An 18,687-nucleotide genomic window follows, 5' to 3' on the forward strand; every position below is an offset into this window, starting at 1 on the left:
GGGCCACATAAGCCTCGCAGTTGCCTTCAAAGGGCCGAATGTAATTTTAGGCCTGTATAAATGTAACTACTTCTTAACAGTTAAGCGAGACCGTGGTGCTGCCGCTGGGTAGGAACAAGGTGCTGGGCTGGATAAAACAAGGTGGAGGGCTGGATTCGGCCCATGGGCCTTGTGTTTGCCACCGGTGGTGTGAGAGGTACTTTAATCAGTTGCCTCTTGAGCGCCCCCAGCTGGGGACCTGACCCAAAACCCAGGCAAGTGCCCTGACTGGGAATTGAACCTGCATCCTTTTGGTTCACAGGCCGGTGCTCAGTCCACTGAACCACACCAGCCAGAGCTTTAGGAGCCTGTAGAAGGAGGTGTGTTGGGTGAGCTCAGGAGAAATGTCCTGCGCTGTGGCAGGCACTCGACCAAGCAGTGCAGGCATTAGCAGTGCATTAGTAGCTACTCCAAGGCTGGAAGCCATGGACTGGGACAGGCTTTGTGGATTCGGGTGGTGAGGAGCTACATCCCTCTGGGGCAGGATGTCCCACTTATCTGAAATCAGAGCCACCATGCCAAACAACCACAGGGACTATAGGTGTTTTGGGGGTCTCCCCCTCACCCTGCCTTTGGTCCATAGCACACAGATAGTTCTAGAAATCCAGCTGTTTGCGGAACAGCACAGAGGGCGTTTAGAAGCAGATACAGTTGATCCTCGTTGTCATAGCATCTGTATCTGCAGATTCACCTACTCACTAAAATGTATCTGTCCCCCGAAATCCATACTCCAGGTGCTTTCAGAGTCACCTGTGGACAGGTGGCAGGGGTACAAAATGGGAGTTGCCCAGCGTGCACGTTCCCAGCTGAGGTCGGACAAGGTTGCGCTCTGCCGTCCTGCCTCAGCTCTCACGCTGTGCACAAGGGACCTTTTCATGGTTTATTCAGTGCCGCTTTTTTTCGTTTTTGTGCTTCCTGTTAGCGATTTCACTGTGTACAGTGGCCCCCAGTGCAGAGGTGAGGGGCTGGCTGCTGTCCCTGAGTGCAGGAAGGCTGGGATGGGCCTCACGGAGAAAGCACGTGGGTCAGACCAGCTGCTTCTGGGCGTGAGTTCTGGCCATGCGTTCGGTGCTAATGCATCGACAGATACGTATTTTAAAAGATGTCTTTAAGCAGAAACACACATAAAATGAGGTTAGGTGCTGATCGCTTGATGAAAGCATTGTGAGCAGAGGCTTGCAGGCGCCTAGCCTGCTTGTACCCAGGAGCAGGGGTTCCGAGTTTGCTAACTCAGTGTTCAGCATGACGGGGCGTCCGACCTTCGGGCGTCTCTGCACTGCACTGAAAGAAGAGTTGTTGTGGGCCACACATTCAATAGATTGAGACATACAAAAAAATTCATAATATTTTAAGTAAATTTACGATTTTGTGTTGGCCGCATGCGGCCCATGGGCCGTAGGTTGGACACCCTTGGAGAGAACGTTTAACTGTTGCAGGTAACGAGAATCACCCTGTATGTTCTAGAACTCAGGTTGCTGAGTTCTGGCCCTCCGTTCTACTTAAAAGCAGGTCCACCCTCATGTTCGCACGGGCGGCTGAGACTGCCGTGGCAGAGCAGCGGCGGGCTTGAGTGGTGGTGCCCAGGCCGTGTGCCCAGGCTGTATGCCCAGAGGCTGCAGCGGCTAATGTGGGGTCCTTGGCTGGGACGCCGGCCCCCGCCTCCCACCCCCACCAGGCACCCGCCCCTGGCGTTGCAGCTGTGTTGCTTTAGGCAGGCAGACAATCGCGCCCTGCTTTGGTTTCCTTACGTGCAAAGAAGAGCCGTCATCCTTGGCACCTCGAGGAGTCCTGGTGAGAAAAGCACAGGAAAGTCCGCAGAGAGTGCTGAGCAAGCGCCTGGCACAGGATGAAAGTGCCGGTCACTTTTATCTCTTAATGTATTATGTGGGTCACAGCCCTCACGGGGAAGTGTAAGGGGATGGTCGGTGTGCGGCCTCTCCGGATTCCCACAGGATCATCACAAACAGGATTTCGTCTGGCTCTGGGTCCAGTGGCAGGGGAGGGGCGGGAGCCCTTGGCCAGGCAGCCATTGTCTTCACACCGGCTTCAGGAAGCTGCTGTTTGTTGTGCTGTGGTCCCTGGAGAGCAAGGCATCCTCTGCACCCCTCTGTGCCCCCCCCCCCAGGTGACCAACCGTGGAGAGGCACACCTCGAGCTGAACGCCTTCCGCAGGAAACACGACTGCGCCCTGGTCATCTCTGGGGACTCCCTGGAGGTAGGCTGCCTTGCCCCTGCCTGCGGCCCTGGGGGAGGCGACCTTGGCTGACCCAGCTCCTCCCTCGCCCAACAGGTCTGCCTCAAGTACTACGAGTACGAGTTCATGGAGCTGGCCTGCCAGTGCCCAGCCGTGGTCTGCTGCCGCTGCGCCCCCACACAGAAGGCCCAGATCGTGCGGCTGCTGCAGGAACGCACTGGCAAGCTCACCTGTGCAGTAGGTAGGTGGGTGGCGACCCGGGCCTGTCCCGCTGGGGTGCAGGATCCATTTTCAGGCAGGATAATCGGATCCTGCGGCCGGGTTCTTCAGACCACCCGGGCCACTTAGCTTATTAGATCATTGTACTTTCCCCCGTGGACTCAGCTCTATTTTTGTCATAGTTATTATTTTTACTGTTTCCCTTGGAGAAAGAGGAGATAAGTTTGCCTGAGGGCTTCTCTCCCGAGCTCGCACTTCCTTTGCCAGCGACGTGGGGCGCAGCATTACAGAGGGTGCAGACCACACACCCAGGAGTTGGATGCGGGTCCTACTCGCTGCTGGTTTTTACTGGCTGGGTGCCCGGCTGGCCTCCCCCACCCGTCTGAGCCTCAGTCTGCTCATTGGAAGGACAGGGTCATTCCAGGGCTTTTTTCGGTGGGCACTCAAGAGATTAAACTCTTCACAGCGCCCCCCATCAGTGTCCAATCAGTGGCCGTCACTGGGTCCCTCTGGCTCTCCGCTCCTCCGCACGTACAGAACAGACCTGATACCTCAGGCTGCTGGTGTGGTTAAGTGGAGCCGTGCAGAAAGGGCAGTTTGGAGTAAGCACTAGGGAGAAAGGCAAAGGCCAACCAGGTATGATGATTGCAAGTAATCAAGTTTCTCCGCTCTCCCCAATTCCCCGGTTTCTCTCTTTGGGCTGCGTGACCCACAGGCGACGGCGGCAACGACGTCAGCATGATTCAGGAATCTGACTGCGGCGTGGGCGTCGAGGGAAAGGTGAGCCGGGGTGGGATGCCGAGGGCTCGGTGTGGAAGGGTCTTGTGGCGTGGCCTTGGCTGGGAGCTGCTCTGCCCCATGAGCTTGAGTTTCTTTTTCCCTCAAAAGGCACAGCTTTAGTGCTTCTGGAAGTTGCACATTAGAAATTGTACCTTATAAGGGACCGCGTATCCCAATGACTTAGTCTTATTACCTGGGAGCCAGAACCCACATCACTGTGTCCTACGGACAAATGCTGTTTTGTTCTATTTTGGTTTTTTGCTTGCCAAAACCTCAATTTAGAAAATAAAGGATTTTGCCATACTCTTAGGGTACAGTGAATGTTCTTCAGACTCTTTCTTGGCGGTGGCCTTGTGAGTGAAGGCACGAGTCACTACACAGTGAGCCGTTCTCTTGGGGATTGTAGAGCACGGTGGCAGGGTTGGCCTGTCACTGAGAGACCTTGGTGGCTGCAGCCATCTCAAGCATGCACGCAGTTGCAACAGTTTTTCTGTTTCCTTCCTTGTCAACCATGTGCTTGCTGCCTATGGTTTACCCCGCCCTCTCTAACTAGTGCCCTTGGCTACTGGCAGAAGTATCAGTCACCAACTTGGTTAGATCTGGGTGCAAAATAAGAGGACAGAGGCCATGCGTGAGGGCCCGAGAGGCTCCCCTGTGCATTCTGGTCCAGGTCTTCGTGGATTTGGCTGGTCCGTAGCCCTTTTTTTCCTTCTTCGCCCTTCTGGGTTTTTGCGTTCCTATCCGAGTCGGCGTGGTCTGAAGGCGCTGGGTTAAGTGGCCCTTGAAGGCGAGGTTGTGTCCGAACCCCGTGCAGACACCTTCCGTGCAGGTCTGAGGAAGCACGCGTGAGTTTAATCGGTAGATGGCATTCTTTGCGCGTGTCTATGTAGAACTAAAACATTTCCCTTTAAAACTAAATTCCGATGCCTGTGTGGTTTTTTTTGGAGTATAAAAGGAAGAAGTGGTCACTATAAAAAACTAAAACAATTGAGACGTGGATAAAGGGGCTTTTTTTGGAGAGCTGCATCTAACTAGTGACACTGGTTATTCTTCGGAGTTTTTGTCTGTGTGTGTGTTACTGGTTAAGAAGAGTATGTATGGTCCGGGGTGAGCAAAAGTAGGCTCGTAGCAGTGAGCGGGTGAAACAGAGCTGATTCTTGTAGTATTGCTTGTTGATTATTGTAGTATTTTCCATAAGAACAACTGTAAACCTACAAAAGTAGGTTACTCCTCATTAAACCTTCAGAGTAGGTGCCCACCTCTCTGTGTCATCTGTATACACATGTACATATGTATCTACAGATATCTCGTATGCGTGTAAATGTTATTTTTAGGTACCACTTTAAATTGGAAACATCATGCGTTTTTCACGCAACTTGCTGAAATCTGTGATGCCGTGGATTTCTGTCCACAGCAGATCGTGCAGACCCACCGGTTTTCACCAGCCCTCGGACTCGTTAGTTTGAAAATGTTGCTCCCTCAGGGGAGTTGAGATGGAACAGCGAGCCCCTCTCCGCTCTTCGCTTCAGCTTGCCGATTGTTAACGTTTGCCGCAATCTCTGTCTCCCCGACCCCATGCCCTGAGTCAGCTGAAAGTCAGGGGCAGGTGTGACGTGTGGCCCTAAGTGCTTCAGCATGGACCTCTTAGGGAAAAACGGGCATTCTGCGTGTGCAAAATAACACGATCTCCCCACCAAATGCCGCGCTCCTGGAATGTTACATAATTTTCACAGTTCCGTTTCTGCTGTTGTCCTCAAAATGTCTAATAAGAATACCTGCCGGGACCAAGGATGGGTCACACATCGCAGTTGCCAGCGTGCGCTCATGTCTCTTTAATCTTTTTTTAGTGTCGTGCGCTTTCTCTGTCTCCTTTGGGGGGTGGTTTCCATGACATTGATCTCTTTGAAGGACTCGGGTCAGCTGTAGGGTGCCCCACGATGGCGGTGGGTCAGGCTGGTTTGATTCGCGGTCTGTGCTTTGAGCGTGGGTAGCTCCTAAGGGGAATTTGCGTCTTCCCGTTGCCTCAAATGAGGGGAATCTGATGTCCATCTGTCACGCACTTTTTAAAGTTACAAGATTTTAAAAATTCCATTATGTGGTTGCAGCACACGTTACTTCTGCCTCTGTAAGTGTGCAGAGCTATATGTTCGTGAATGCGCCATTAAATGTCCCATTTAATAAATACTGTTAGCAGCACGTGATTCCCCTGAGTGTTTAACCCCTAAGGGAACCGAGCGCTCTGAAACGCCCGTCTCTGAATGAGCCTTTGCTTCTGATGCACGTTATGGAGTGGGCCTTACCCCCAGGGCTTCCTGCTACATCCATCTGGCCTCCAAATTACAACTCTCTGTGATTCGGAATGTTTTCCGTTTAAATAAATTCCCCTTTTTAAATCAAATTTAGACGTGGACCACCGACTGTGTATAGCTGGAAACCGAAGAACCTCTCTCTTGAAGTTCTTCAAAGCTCTCCTTACCGTGTCTTGCTTTTTCAATTAAAACGAATGTGTTTGCCTTGACCTCTCGTGCCTCTGACGGCGCCCGATTTCGTCGGATTTCAGGAAGGAAAACAGGCCTCGCTGGCGGCGGACTTCTCCATCACGCAGTTCAAGCACCTCGGCCGGCTGCTCATGGTGCACGGCCGGAATAGCTACAAGCGGTCAGCCGCCCTCAGCCAGTTCGTCATCCACCGGAGCCTGTGCATCAGCACCATGCAGGTGGGTGGGCGGCCTGCACCTCTGCTCAGGTGTGCGTGGCTCTCCTGGGAAAAGCTTGGGACGAGGCTGTGTCTTGGAGCTGTTGCCCGTTCCGGGCAGCTGGTCGACCTCGGATTGCCCCAGATCCTTCCTTTTAGGGGGTGAAGGCCATTCTTGGGGTGTCATGTAAATGACCAGAGTTGTTAGAATTGGAAGTGAGCTGTAATTGGTTTGTCAGAAGGGGAAAAAAAAAGGCAGCGAAATGCTGAGTGGATGCTGAGTTTTTCTCATGCAGGAATAAGGGCCGACAGCGAATAACCACAGAAGAAGAACACCTTGCGGTTCTCGAGAACTTCCTGTACGCTGGGCATCGGCCTAAGTGTTCACAGCGCAGTGTCTCGCTCAGTCCTCACACTAGCCTGCGTCCACTCTACAGACGGGGAGTCTGAGGCTCAGGGGTGCAGTCTACTCAGACAGGGGGACCCCAAGCCTGCACCCTTACCCAAGGTCTCCTCCTCGTTGCCCTCGGTACAGAGCGGCCATGGCAGTTAGCTGTGTCCTAGGCAGAGGGCCAAAGCAGAGGAGAGAAAACGTTTTGGGTGTCGAGAAACTTATCGACGGATCTTCCTCCCCGGGCATTTAGGTGAAAATACTCACGGTTAACTGGGGAGAACACAGAGGTGACAGATCTTGGAACTCACATTGTTTTCTGACCAAATCACTAAGTACAGCAGGTCCTCGAATAATGTGCATCTGTTCAACATTGTTTCATTATAACGTTGAGAGCTTAATGTCACGAGAGCTTAACTCTCTTCTAACTCAGCCATGGTAAAAAACGTTTTCATTATATATCGTTTCAATTAAAGGCACAGAACCGATCGGCGAAGTTAAGCGAGGACTTACGGTGCCTATGACACCTTGAGCAACTCACTGGACCACTTGGGGTCTCAGTCTTTCCACCTGTAAAACGGGGATAAGACCAGCCTCGCCTCTCGGACAGGGTTCCTTTGAAGAGCAGAGAATTTTATAAGGGATCAAGTGCTAACGGCATTTTTGCCGGTATTAATGAAAACAGAACGGGATAATGTATAAAGTAAGGTGACATTTTAATTTGTAGGAAAGGTGTTGAATCAAGGGCAACAGGCATAAGGCATCCTGCCTTTTGGAGTGAGTCAGGTGGTGCTGCTCTGTTGATGAGAATTCACTCTTCACTGGCCTTACCCATGCCTGCCTTTTGGGGTGACTGTGTGTTTTTAATATCTGCTGTGTTTGTGAGTGTAGGAGCCTTAAAGTGATTTTCATCAACATGCTCTAAACCCAACCAGCTGGTGTGGTTCGTCCGACCACATCTGTACCTGTAATTTATGTTGGCTCATCAATTGAACTGGACTGTACTGTGGTTTTAATTGCTGGGAGATCAATCAGCTCGTCCCTGGGCCGGCACACAAACGCTGGCCTGGGTGAGCTGACTTCTGTGAGGCTCCTATGTTACCGGGAGCACCAATTCAGAAAATATACTGCGCGAGGAGGGATTGTTCTCTGTGCTAGAAAAATGCCCTTAACCCCTGTCCCCTGTGCTGAAAGTGGCTGGCCAAGAGCAAGTGCCTGTTAGAAAATTGGACCTTGACCTTGGTCTCTTTGATGGATATAGACCAAGTATATTGGTTTTCCCTGACCACTCCCCCAAAGTGCTCTTTTCGAGATGGTGTCTTTATGGTCAGCCCAGTGCTTTTGGAGAAAGAGGCCTTCAGTGGTGATTTGCAAAACCAAACACCAGGTTTTTGACCTTCTTACAGTCATCCTTTGTCTTCAGGGGCCCAGCCTGTGTGAGAAGTTATTTGAGAAGTAGCTTTCACCTTTCAGGTCTGAAGTCACGACCAGGGTGCGGCCAGGGGTGGCAGTGACCGTGGCCCCAGGGTCTGGGTTCTGTGCCAAGCGAACACCTGTAGCAGGTGATAAGGGGGAGACGTCTCGGGTTAGACACTCTTTCTAGTCACCAGGCTGGCTCAGCCTTTCTCTCCGTGTTCCATTTTCGGAAAGCCTTCAGGCAACAGTCGCTCCCCACTTCCCTTTGGTTTTTACTGGTGGAAATGAGCTCGGAGGCCACTCTCCTTCTGTGAGCCTGGAGATGTGCAGAGGAGGCGGAAACAGAGCATCAGGCCTGATTTGATCTCCCCTCTAGGTTTTTACCACCGGTAGGTAATAGTTTCCAAATCAGGAAGCAGACATTTCAGGAAGGGTTGGTAAATATCTTTATTGCTTTTGTCTAGTTGCAGTTTGTAACAATTTCAAAAGTATTAAAACACGTAGGGAAAAAAGTAAAGCCTTCTCTTCCACCCCGGCCTCCAGGGTAACTGGCAGATATCCTCAGGGTGGTGGGTAGCTTTCCATACTGGGTTCCACGCACAGGCCAGCTTGTTTATCGGTCGCACGTCCACAGGGGCGGGATTTCTGAGCTGTTGGGAGCGTGGCCTCTGGAGACGGGGTTGGGGAGCGGGGCAGAGTCCCGAAGTGCCATTCACCTGCTCCGTTTGCCCTTCTGCCCAGTTCAGGTGGTATTAGGACTCGGTCCCAGGCGTGGTTCTGCAGACTCCCTGAGCTCCTGGGACTTAATTACGTGTTCACAGCGGGGCTGAGTGTGGACTCGGGAGCTGAGCTCCCTGGTGCCAGTCCTGGCTCTGTCACTCATGAGCTGTGTGATCTTGGGCAAGTCACTTAACCGCTCTGTGCCTTTTCTCATTGGTCACGTGGGGATGATGACAGCAGTACCTACGTCACGAGGTCGTCGTCGTGAGCATTAAACGAGTTAGTGTACTCAGATGTGAAATAAGCGCTTGGTAGGAGTTGCATGTCGTCTTTAGAAACACGAGCGAGGACTTCCGTCACCACGTCTGGTAACATCCTCCTCTCTCCTCCGCACAGGCTGTCTTTTCCTCGGTGTTCTACTTCGCCTCCGTCCCTCTGTACCAGGGATTCCTCATCATTGGGTAAGGAAATCCAGGCAAGGTATTAGCTTTTTCGTGGAGCCACCCGGAAGGCCACAGCAGAGAGGAGAAATGTCATATGATCAGCCCCCACATTGCCAGGCAGGCTGGGTCCAGCAGTGCTGTTTAGAAACTCTTGGAATTGCTATGCTTTGGAACTGCTAAGCCCATAATCAGACTGAGGAAGTTGAGTCTGATAGGTGTCGGGTCCACGTGCTGGGCCGTGTGGGCCTGGCGAGGGATAGCCGCTTGCCCACAGCAGGCCGACGTGATGGGCCATTTGGCGGCCAGAGCCCGGTCGCAGGTTCACAGATGCAGCTGTCCCCCTGGGGCCCTCAAGAAAGAGAAAAGCGGGGTCTGGAGCCGGCTGCCCCCGGCGGGACCTGCTGCTGTTGGGTTGGTGTGGCGGGCAGAGCCTCGCTTGTTCTCTCCCACCGGTCCACGGCAGAGCTTGACCCCTGCGTGCCACTGACCCGTCAGAAGGGGGTCACTTGGGCATTTGCTGCCACCAACCCAACCCCATCTCCGACCTGGAATTCATGACATACCTTTCACCTGCTTCAGAGAAGGTGCCCAGGCTTTGAACTGCCCAGGTCAGTGGAGTCTGGTTACCACGCGCCCTTGGTAGGGAGGCTTGGGCGCACTTCCAGGCCTGAAGAGGCGCAGGGAGGCCGGCTGACCCCGGAGGACACTCTGACCAAGTGCGCCTTCCTCCTTCTTATGTTTTGCGAGTTCAGCCTGCGAGCAGGTGCTAGAATTCTAAGTGGAAAAATGGACTCTTCTGCCCTGGCCGGTGTGGCTCAGTTGGCTGGAGCGTCATCCCGTAGACCAAAAGGTTGTGGGTTTGATTTCCTGTCAGGGCACATACCCAGGTTGTGGGTTCGATCCCCAGTTGGGGTGCGTACAGGAGGGTGCACCCAGTTGGGGTGCAACCTTTCCATGTTTCTCCCCATGGCATTTTTGCCTCTCCCTCTCCCTTCCTCTCTCTCTCTCAAAAAAATAAACAATGAAAAAATGACCCTGGGCGAGGATTAAAAACAAAAGAGGATGTCTTTTGTTAGGTCCTGGAAGAATTAAAGAAAGAAGAAGAAGAAAAACATGCCTGAGTATGGCCAGGGCCTTCCCTGTTCCACAAGGCCTTCTGTGATCTGGGCCCCTGTTCCCTCTCGGTTCTCATCTCCTCTCTCCGCCCACTCAGCTTCGGCCACCCTGGCCGCCTCGCTGTTGTCCAAACAGGACAGACACATTCCCACCTCAGGGCCTTTGCACTCACTGTGCCCTCTGCCTGGAGGGCTCTTCCCGTCGACTCTGCAGGGCTGCCCCTCACCTCTCGTGGGTGTTCATAAACGTCACCTCCCTTGGCCACCTCTCTGAAGTTGCACCCCCCACTCCATGTCTTATTCCCTCCTCCCCCCTACACTTCCCTCCGCAGCACTGACCTCTAACACACAGCAGTTTCCTGGGGTTGGTGACTGACTCCCTCATGAGCTCGTGGAGGGCAGACGTTTTTGTCTGCTTTTCATCTTGACTCTCCTGTGCTTGGGCTCCAGAGGCTGGGTGAGCACAGTGCTCCTGTCCCAGGGGCTGCGTCTTACCTGCGGTGGTTTTCTCTCCTAGGTACTCCACCATCTACACCATGTTCCCCGTCTTCTCGCTGGTCTTGGACAAAGACGTCAAGTCGGAAGTTGCTATGCTGTATCCTGAGCTCTATAAGGATCTCCTCAAGGTCCACGGAGGCCCTCCCTCTCCCTCCCTCCCTCCCTCCCCTTCCTCCTTTCCTCCCCTTCCTCCTTCCTTTCTTCCATTCCTCCTGTGTTTCTTATGTAAGACTTCTGGTTCGAACACACTTGAACTGATGGCTTTGGGGAGGAAGGTATAGGAATTGTTTATCTTAAAAAGGTCACATAGGCACATGCGAAGAATACTAAATGGTACAGTAACATGTAAACTGAAAACAAACCAGCCAACAGCTTTTTCCAGAGCCCCTGATGGTCCCATTTTGCACCTGCAAACTTGTGTCTGCTCCTAGAAATGTTTGTACACACTGCTAAAAAGTGTGTGCGTGTGTGTGCAACTTCATTTCTTTGTTCTCAAGGGGTTTTTACTAAAGGACAGGTTTATTTCTAATACCAGTTCTCTCTAAAAACACTTCCTTTGATGGAGACAGGCAGGTGGCCTCGTCTCGTCTGGGAAGCGTGGGGTGAAGGCAGCAGGCATCCTGGATGCGCCTCTCACTGTAACCTGTTCTGTCTCCCTCTCATTCAGGGGCGGCCGTTGTCCTACAAGACATTCTTGATATGGGTTTTGATTAGCATCTATCAAGGTAAGGAAGGGTGGGACCGCCTCCTGTCTTGTGCTCTGGACTTGACCCCAGGGCCAGCCTTGCTGCTCTGTTGTCTGTAGAACACGAAGCAGCTGGGACCCTAAGAGTGCGGAGCGTGACAGTGTGTTCCCCAGGGAAAAACCCCCTCGGCGTGTCCTACACACCCAAATATTCGGCGCTGGGGAAGCCCCATATGTGAGCTGTGCTGTCGGCTTAATGAAAGGAGGTCAGGGAAAGATACAGTCAGTCCTGATCCAAACCTGCTGAGGTGTTTGAGCCTCGGTAACAAAAAGCAATCGCTTTTTCTGAGGTCAGGTTGTCGTTTCTGAAAAGTGTTTATTTCAGCGGCCTCCAGGGAGGGGTCCCTCCGACTGTCAGGCAACTTACTGAAGTTTGAGAAGACAGCATCGAAGCTTCTCTTCGTTCTGTTTTCATTTTTCCTCCCTCTTTTTAGAGTTTGTTTTTATGTTTTACAATGTGCGTTATATACACTGGTCTGTATATATATACAGTATGTATGTAACGTGCAAATACACATATTTGGGTTTATTTCTAAGGCTTCCTGCTGATGGGGTGCACAGAGAGTGTAGAGACCGTTGAGTTTGTTGGCAGGTGGTTAACTTGTCATTAAACAGTGAAAGGGGAGCCCTGACCAGTGCGGCTCAGTTGGTTGGGCCTCATCCAAGAAGGGAAAGGTTGCCAGTTCGATTCCCGGTCCGGCCACATGCCTGGGTTATGGGTTCGGTCCCTGGGTGGGGCATGTACAAGAGCAGTCAATGTTGCTCTCCCTCTCTCCTTCCCTCCCTTCCCCTCTCTTCAGAATAAATAAAAATAAAATCTTTAATCAAAGCAAAAGGGGGTGTTTTTAAGGAGTATACCAAGGTACAATGTATGCATCTAGTTAAAGAAAGCAAACCCTGGATAAAAGTTCGTGATAATAGACGGTGGTCCTGCATCCCGCCCCCTGCATCTCCAGCTGGTTATTACAGGCTATGACAGGCAGGCCTGCAGGGCGCTCGGGGGTTTCCTGCCCGGCCCTGCCTCTGAGGGTTGCTCCTGTGCTGGAGTAGTTTTGCTCAGTATGAGGCACCCTCTGGTCGGTCCCTGCCGTGCATAATTCTGTGAGTGCCCCTCTGGGTCAGCTCTACCATTTCATATAAAATTTACCATCTCCACTCCGGGGGTGCCCGGTTCAGTAGTGTTCGGTATACTGACACTTTGGTGAGACAGGTCTCCAGACCTTTGTCACCTGGCAAGACTGAAACTGTGTCCACTGGACCACAAACCCTTTGTTTCCCCTCCTGGCAGCCCCTGGCAACCGCCTCGACCGGCGTTCCGTGTTGGACTGTGACTGCTGCACACACAGACGCCTTGTCTAAGGGGATCGTACACCTTGGTCTTTTCGTGCCTTCCTACCTCTATCATGTTAAATAGCATATTTAAATGTCTGTTTCTTCTTGCATCCACTTCAGAGAGTTACCCGGTCCTCCTCTCTCTCCCTCCATCCCTCTCCCCACCAACCCCCCTGCAATTATAGACTGTTGTACAAGGTCAAAAGGGGAAATCGGAAAACTAGAGAATGTGATGCCTCTTGAAAACTTCCACAAAGCACCACTCATTTAACAAGTGGTACCTTTCGTGTCTAAATGGGGGGAAAAAAATCAAGCAGGGGTCTAGTGTGCGTGAGCAGAGTGAGCCTCGGGTGGGGACGCGTGGAGGGTCAGCGCCGGCGGAGAGGGCTGCGGGGGGGCGCCGTGCCCCTCCCCCACCCGGACTTCTCCCCGCGTTTGCAGGGAGCACCATCATGTACGGTGCGCTGCTGCTGTTCGAGTCGGAATTCGTCCACATCGTGGCGATTTCCTTCACGTCGCTGATCCTCACCGAGCTGCTGATGGTGGCCTTGACCATCCAGACCTGGCACTGGCTCATGACCGTGGCGGAGCTGCTCAGCCTGGCCTGCTACATCGCCTCCCTGGTGTTCCTGCACGAGTTCATCGGTAAGAGCGCCCCCTGCCGGGGAAAGCCTGTCCTTTCGGGGGCAGAGGTCTCGCCAGCTCTCGGGTCCGGGCCCTTTGTCCAGCAGGAGTTCGTGGCCCCCATTCTCTTACTGGTGTCCCCTTGGGACTAGTGGCAGTTGTGACTCAGCCACCTGGAACCGAGGCCATCGGGCATGGCCTCAGTGTAGAGTGCTTTCCTTTAAAATTGTGCTGTGCTGAGTGGCTTGGAAGAGGGTGCTTTTTAAATGAACATGAACCTGCTGGGTGTCTCCAGGGGGCCGATCGCTGTGCCAGGCCCCACAGAGCTGTGGCGATGTGAGCGTCCAGGGCCTGCTCAGGAACGGACGGCAGTCTGGCAGGACCTAACCCTTACTCAGTCAAGAAGCTGCTATACCACAGAAGCGTCTTTGATGACGCCTCTCGTGCATCAGCGAGCATTCCTTAAAAAGGTTTTGGTAAAGATAAAGGAGCATCCCTGTGAGCAGTGAAGTCTTAGAACAGTTTGAACATTGTCCCCCAAAGTCTCTCAGAATGGGTTTTGTGAGCACCTACTAAGTGCTCAATAGCTTGAGGCTTGGGGGGGGGGGTCCCACAGGCTTAGAAGACAGGAGCTCTGCCTTCCAGAAACTGTGGTTGGTCGCTTTAGACGTGGCCCTGCCACGGGACTGGGTAAGCAGCACAGCGTGGGCCTTAGACCTGGCACTTAGTAGGTGCTTGGTCAAAGCCAGCTGCGTTTTCCCCACCCTGCGCCCAGGTGTGGGCAGTGGGGAGGATGTTTGCTGGGGCCTCCACTCCTCGTACTGTTGAAAGCCACAAGCTGTCCCTCCTCTCTCTCTCCTGCCAAGTCCTCATAACTGCAAGGTTTACGTCCTAAGGCCCGGGAGGGGGCGTGCCTGTCTGGGGGGGGGTGGGGGGTGCTCAGCCCACCGCGTGCTGCCCTCAGATCTGCCTGGCTGCGCGCTCCCACCAGCACTCAGGCGGAGGGAAAAGTTGTTGGGAAGCAGAAACAAGTGTCGAGGGTCACTTTCTGCTCTCCCGTGGCCGTGTTCAAGAAGACAATCTCTAACTGTCAGATTCCAAATCAAAAACACCTGTGAGGACTGTCGTCCGTCTGTAGTTTTCTTTTGCTGGTTGCAGAAAACAGCAGTTCGTCCAATAGCGGGAGTCCAGAAGCGGGGCAGAGAGCGGGGGAAGCAAGGGCAGTCAGCCTGACAGCTGTTAGGGACATGCAGCTGGTGGCACAGCCATCCCCTTAAAGACGAGCGGAGGACAGGAGCCGAGGCCGGGAGGCTGCGTGTTGGGGCCGGGAGACAGCTGTGACGGCTGCCTCCGGCGCGTCCCTCGCCCGCTCACCGCTGTCTTCCGTTTGCTTGCAGATGTGTACTTCATCGCCTCTCTGTCCTTCTTGTGGAAAGTCTCTGTTATCACTCTGGTCAGCTGTCTCCCCCTCTACATCCTCAAGTATCTGCGAAGACGGTTCTCTCCCCCCAGCTACTCGAAGCTCACGTCGTAGGCCATGTGTTCGGTGGAGGGGGCTCTGGCCTCTGCTCTCCCCACGGACAGAGTGCAAGTTCCGTTTATCTTAACCGCCGCCCGAGGACTGGCCGGACCTGCGGACACGGGCCGTTTGGACGTGGCGAGGCTGCGCCCAGAGTCCTACACTGACCAGACAGGAGGGCGGCTCCGGAGGGGCCCGCGCGGGCCTGGTGGACTCCCCCGTGGCGCCCATTGGAGTGAATGTGAATTCGTCCTTCTGGGTGGCTCGGCCAAGAGTTATGGGTCACTGTGCCAGCTCCCTCAGAACTTGAATTTTGCTGTCATGTGATAAAAGTTTCTGTCTAGTTGAAGATTGTACAGAGGATTTTGGGTTTGCTTTTTTTTTTTTTCTTTTCTCCAACAGTCCTAACGTCTGTTGTACTCTTGACGTCTTTCTCGCTCCTAAAAACTGGTTGTAGAGAAGTGGAAAGCTCTCTGTGCAGGTTTTGGGGACAAGACAGTGGCACCTGGTACAGAGTTGTCCAGGTGCTAATCTCGATTGGGAAATGCCAGACATGCTCTGTAAGGCAGCCCCTCACCCGGGAGCTGCACGGGCTTCCTAGGGTTAGGAAAAGCCCAGGAGAGGCCAGGGAGCCAGAGCGCCGTAAACCCCACATCATCCTGTGTCTGATTCAACACCCACAGCCCTGGAGTTAACGTCACCTGCCACCTCGTAAAAGAATTTCAAAGGTGTTCTGCTTTGTTCGGACCTGGTAACAATTACTAAGCCCTTGCTATCTGAGGACACCCTCAGACATTTTCAGAGTTGTTTTCGCAGGAAATGTGCCACTGGACAGCCCCTAAATGTGTCGACAGGGTGATAAGAGAGGCAACTAATTCTTTAGACAACGTAGCTCATGCGGCTCGGACCCTGGGTCCAAAGTGGAAAGGTCAGGGAGGGGGGCTCTTTACTTCCACACAGATCTGTTTCCTGTTAGGAGGAATGATTGAGGATGAAAGGACAGAGGCAGGGGCTTCTTACCACGTGGCCGTGCACGGTGGCAGCTTCAAGCAAGGAGCCCCCGTGGGAGGAGGCCCCGGCTGCAGTGCTGGGGCCTGGGCTCTGTCCACAGCTTACAGAGTTCAAGGGGAACTTCTGAAAGGCAGCCAGTGGTAGAGACCCCTCCCCCACTGGAATGGGGTCCGTGTGTGTGAGTTTCTTAGGAAGCTGCGGCATCTTGGTTCAGGGCAAGAAGGGAGTTTTCAAGCACCGGACGTGACAGGGCTGGGCGTTCTTGGTTTTTCCAGTCGCGGCCACACGTGCATGCCATGAGGAAGGGTTCAGGGCCTTGGTTGACCTTCAAGAGCCGACGGCGTTCGGGATCGTAGATTCCTGATTCATTCCTTATGAGTACATACCCTTCTACCCGTCAGCACGGTGCTTCCTGTGCGTGCTTCCGCGACGGAAGCGCTGGCCTGGTTGCTGACGTCCACTAGCAGAGGGCAACCCTGCTCTTGGAGAGCTGGGGACACAAGGAGCCAGCCGTTCCTCGCCTTTGTGGCCCCCTTGCTATGCTCACGTGTTTCTGTTGCCCTTTTAGATCTATAACATGACAGCAAGTCGCAGGCTCTGGCAAGTGGGCGATGGGCATCACTTGTTTCCTCTTTAAGATGCCGCACTTTGGCAGCATTGGCCCCTCTCTGCTGCAGCCATTTCTGCCCTCCCCCAAAGATCCACAGAGAATGCATACAGGGTGGGGCAAGAGCAGGGTTACAGCGGTCCGTGTGGAAAATAATATGGTAATTAATGAATGACATAACAATGAACTACCTTTCCGTACTCACAACTGTGAACCCACTGCCGCCCACCCTGTATGGCAATGAAGGGATGGTGATTTCCGAAGAGGATCTTTGTCCAGAACTTTCGGAAATGGCGAGCAGGTCTGGCTGCATCACAGCGTTATGTTACACCCTTGTGAGGGCAGAGGAGGAGAACGCAGGGCTCCAGCTGAGGTGTTTGCCCCTCAGCCTATCCTTGGCAGTCAGGTGGTAAGACTGGAAGTTTGACTTCAGTCACTCCGCTCTGTGCTGCAAACCCTGGACCCGGCCTTGTTCAGGGGTAGGTGATGGGCCCTGCAGGTTGGTATCCTGGATTCCTTGTTAGGACGTTTTAGATGTTCCCAACAAATACAGGGAATGAAGGTGGTCTCTTTGGTCTCTTCCTTAATTCCCAATTTTGACCAAGGTGTGTGAGTTGACTCAGAAGATGCTGCGTGACATCTTGAAGGGAGGAAGCCCCTAAGAGGGGTTCAAGAAGCCATCCTGGGAGGCAAAGGTCACTTGTCAGTGCCACCAGAAACGTCCTTGTCCTGTCTTCTGAGTTGCCCTCTGGTGGAGGCAGTCAGGGACGAGAGGGACTGAAACCCAAGTGGAGACCTCCACGTCGTAAGCCACCCCAGCCGTGGGCAGCCTGCTCACGCCCCCCCTGGGGTCCTCGGGTGTCCAGGAACATGGGCACACGCTTCTCAGACTGTGTGAGAGTGTGAATCCCAGCAGAGAACCAGTGCACGTGCGGGCATCCCAGGGGCTGTCCGAGTTGTCTGGGGTGGGGGCGGGGGGGCTGCCAAGAAACAAACAGAACCCCCGAGCTGCTTTGAGGGAAACTCCCAAGTTCATAAACCTTAACCAGAAGGCTTCTATTGACTGTTTGCTTGGTTCTCAAGTCTGGAAAAGATCTTCCCTTCGCCTTGGAACGCAACGGGACCTCAGTCTCCCACAGCCCATTTTGTCTGAGGCCAGGGGCCCGTGGCCACAGTCAGCTGTTTAAACCCTTCCTTGACATAAAGATGACGACCCTCCTGCCCTCCGACTGCACTAGGTATTTGTCAGAGCAAGCACTTTTGTTATTTATGATTGTTTTTGTCGTATCTTTTGGTGATCAGTGCCTGTGCTGGGGCAGAATGGGTTCTGTTTGGTTTCCCTTTTTTTCCCCTCCTCCCTCCCTCCCTCCTTTTCTCTTAAGAAAATGGCCAGGCAAGCTTCTCCTTCTCGAGTGATTTCTCATGCCTGAGAGGTGCATAACTTCGAGAGCGTGTGTGTGCACGTGTGCGTTGCTTGTGCTGCCGGCTGAGGCTCGTTGCCCTGACTCGGGCTGCTTGGGGCCAAGGACTCGGCCACAAAGCAGCGAAGGGCATCCCAGGAACAGCTTGACGTGGACGTGGACGTACCGGTCCACAGCCACCTGGCGCTGGGCAGCCGGGCTGGAATTTCGCCCGCTGTGAGCCTGATCACATCCAGACCCCAGACCACCTCCCTGAAGGGGAACCCTTCTTTGTACTGGCAATCTTAAATACCGACATCTGCATTCCCTTTCCCCAGTTGCTCTGCTGAAAATTTGGGTTATTTTCACAACTTTGGGATGTATTTTGAGTTCTGTGCTCACTGGAAATTGACGTGATAATACCTGTTTTTCTTTCCCCAGACTTTTGCTTTTATACTTTGCTCTGTTTTTACCGGGGTGGGGATGGCAACGCCCTCCTGCCTTTCGGGGGCTGCATTTTAAACCTTTGCCAAAATTGCAGATGGACCCTATCAGTTCTTCCACTCCATCCCACTTAAGGCAAACACATATCAGCTATTCTTAATCTTTTTTGTGTGTTTGAAATGTCTGTGTCTGTACGTGTGTATGATGTCATCTCAAGGCTTTAGAAGAGATATTTGGTTTGGGTTAAAATCCCATCATGCCCAGCTTTGTATTTATTAAAAAAAAGAACAACAATATGAGCTTTGTAAATATAAGAGATATTATTTCTCCCTCCTGCTTTTATTTTTTTACCCTCACCCAAGGACATGCTTATTGATTTTAGAGAGTGGGGAAGGGAGAGGAGAGAGGGAGAGAAACATTGATGCAAGAGAGAAACATCAATCAGTTGCCTCTTCCCCGACCAGGGACTGAGCCACAACCTTTCCGTGAACAGGAC

At 53.0% G+C, this 18,687-nt stretch overlaps 1 protein-coding gene across 3 annotated transcripts in view; it reads left to right on the top strand.

The window, feature by feature from the left end:
• The window catches only part of ATP9A (ATPase phospholipid transporting 9A (putative)), a 105,359-nt gene extending 86,988 nt beyond the window's left edge, over positions 1 to 18,371 (top strand). For all 3 annotated transcript variants that reach the window (XM_053925982.2, XM_071221734.1, XM_024559877.3), the window contains exons 20-28: positions 2,165 to 2,254; positions 2,330 to 2,474; positions 3,168 to 3,232; positions 5,793 to 5,948; positions 8,850 to 8,914; positions 10,529 to 10,637; positions 11,177 to 11,234; positions 13,028 to 13,231; positions 14,608 to 18,371. In XM_053925982.2, coding sequence (XP_053781957.1) covers positions 2,165 to 2,254; positions 2,330 to 2,474; positions 3,168 to 3,232; positions 5,793 to 5,948; positions 8,850 to 8,914; positions 10,529 to 10,637; positions 11,177 to 11,234; positions 13,028 to 13,231; positions 14,608 to 14,744 — 1,029 coding nt within the window. In that variant the 3' untranslated portion in view covers positions 14,745 to 18,371. The remainder of the gene's footprint in view (positions 1 to 2,164; positions 2,255 to 2,329; positions 2,475 to 3,167; positions 3,233 to 5,792; positions 5,949 to 8,849; positions 8,915 to 10,528; positions 10,638 to 11,176; positions 11,235 to 13,027; positions 13,232 to 14,607) is intronic.
• Positions 18,372 to 18,687: the final 316 nt, after the last annotated feature.

The sequence above is a fragment of the Desmodus rotundus genome, chromosome 6, assembly GCF_022682495.2.
Source record: "Desmodus rotundus isolate HL8 chromosome 6, HLdesRot8A.1, whole genome shotgun sequence".
NCBI classification, from domain to species: domain Eukaryota; kingdom Metazoa; phylum Chordata; class Mammalia; order Chiroptera; family Phyllostomidae; genus Desmodus; species Desmodus rotundus.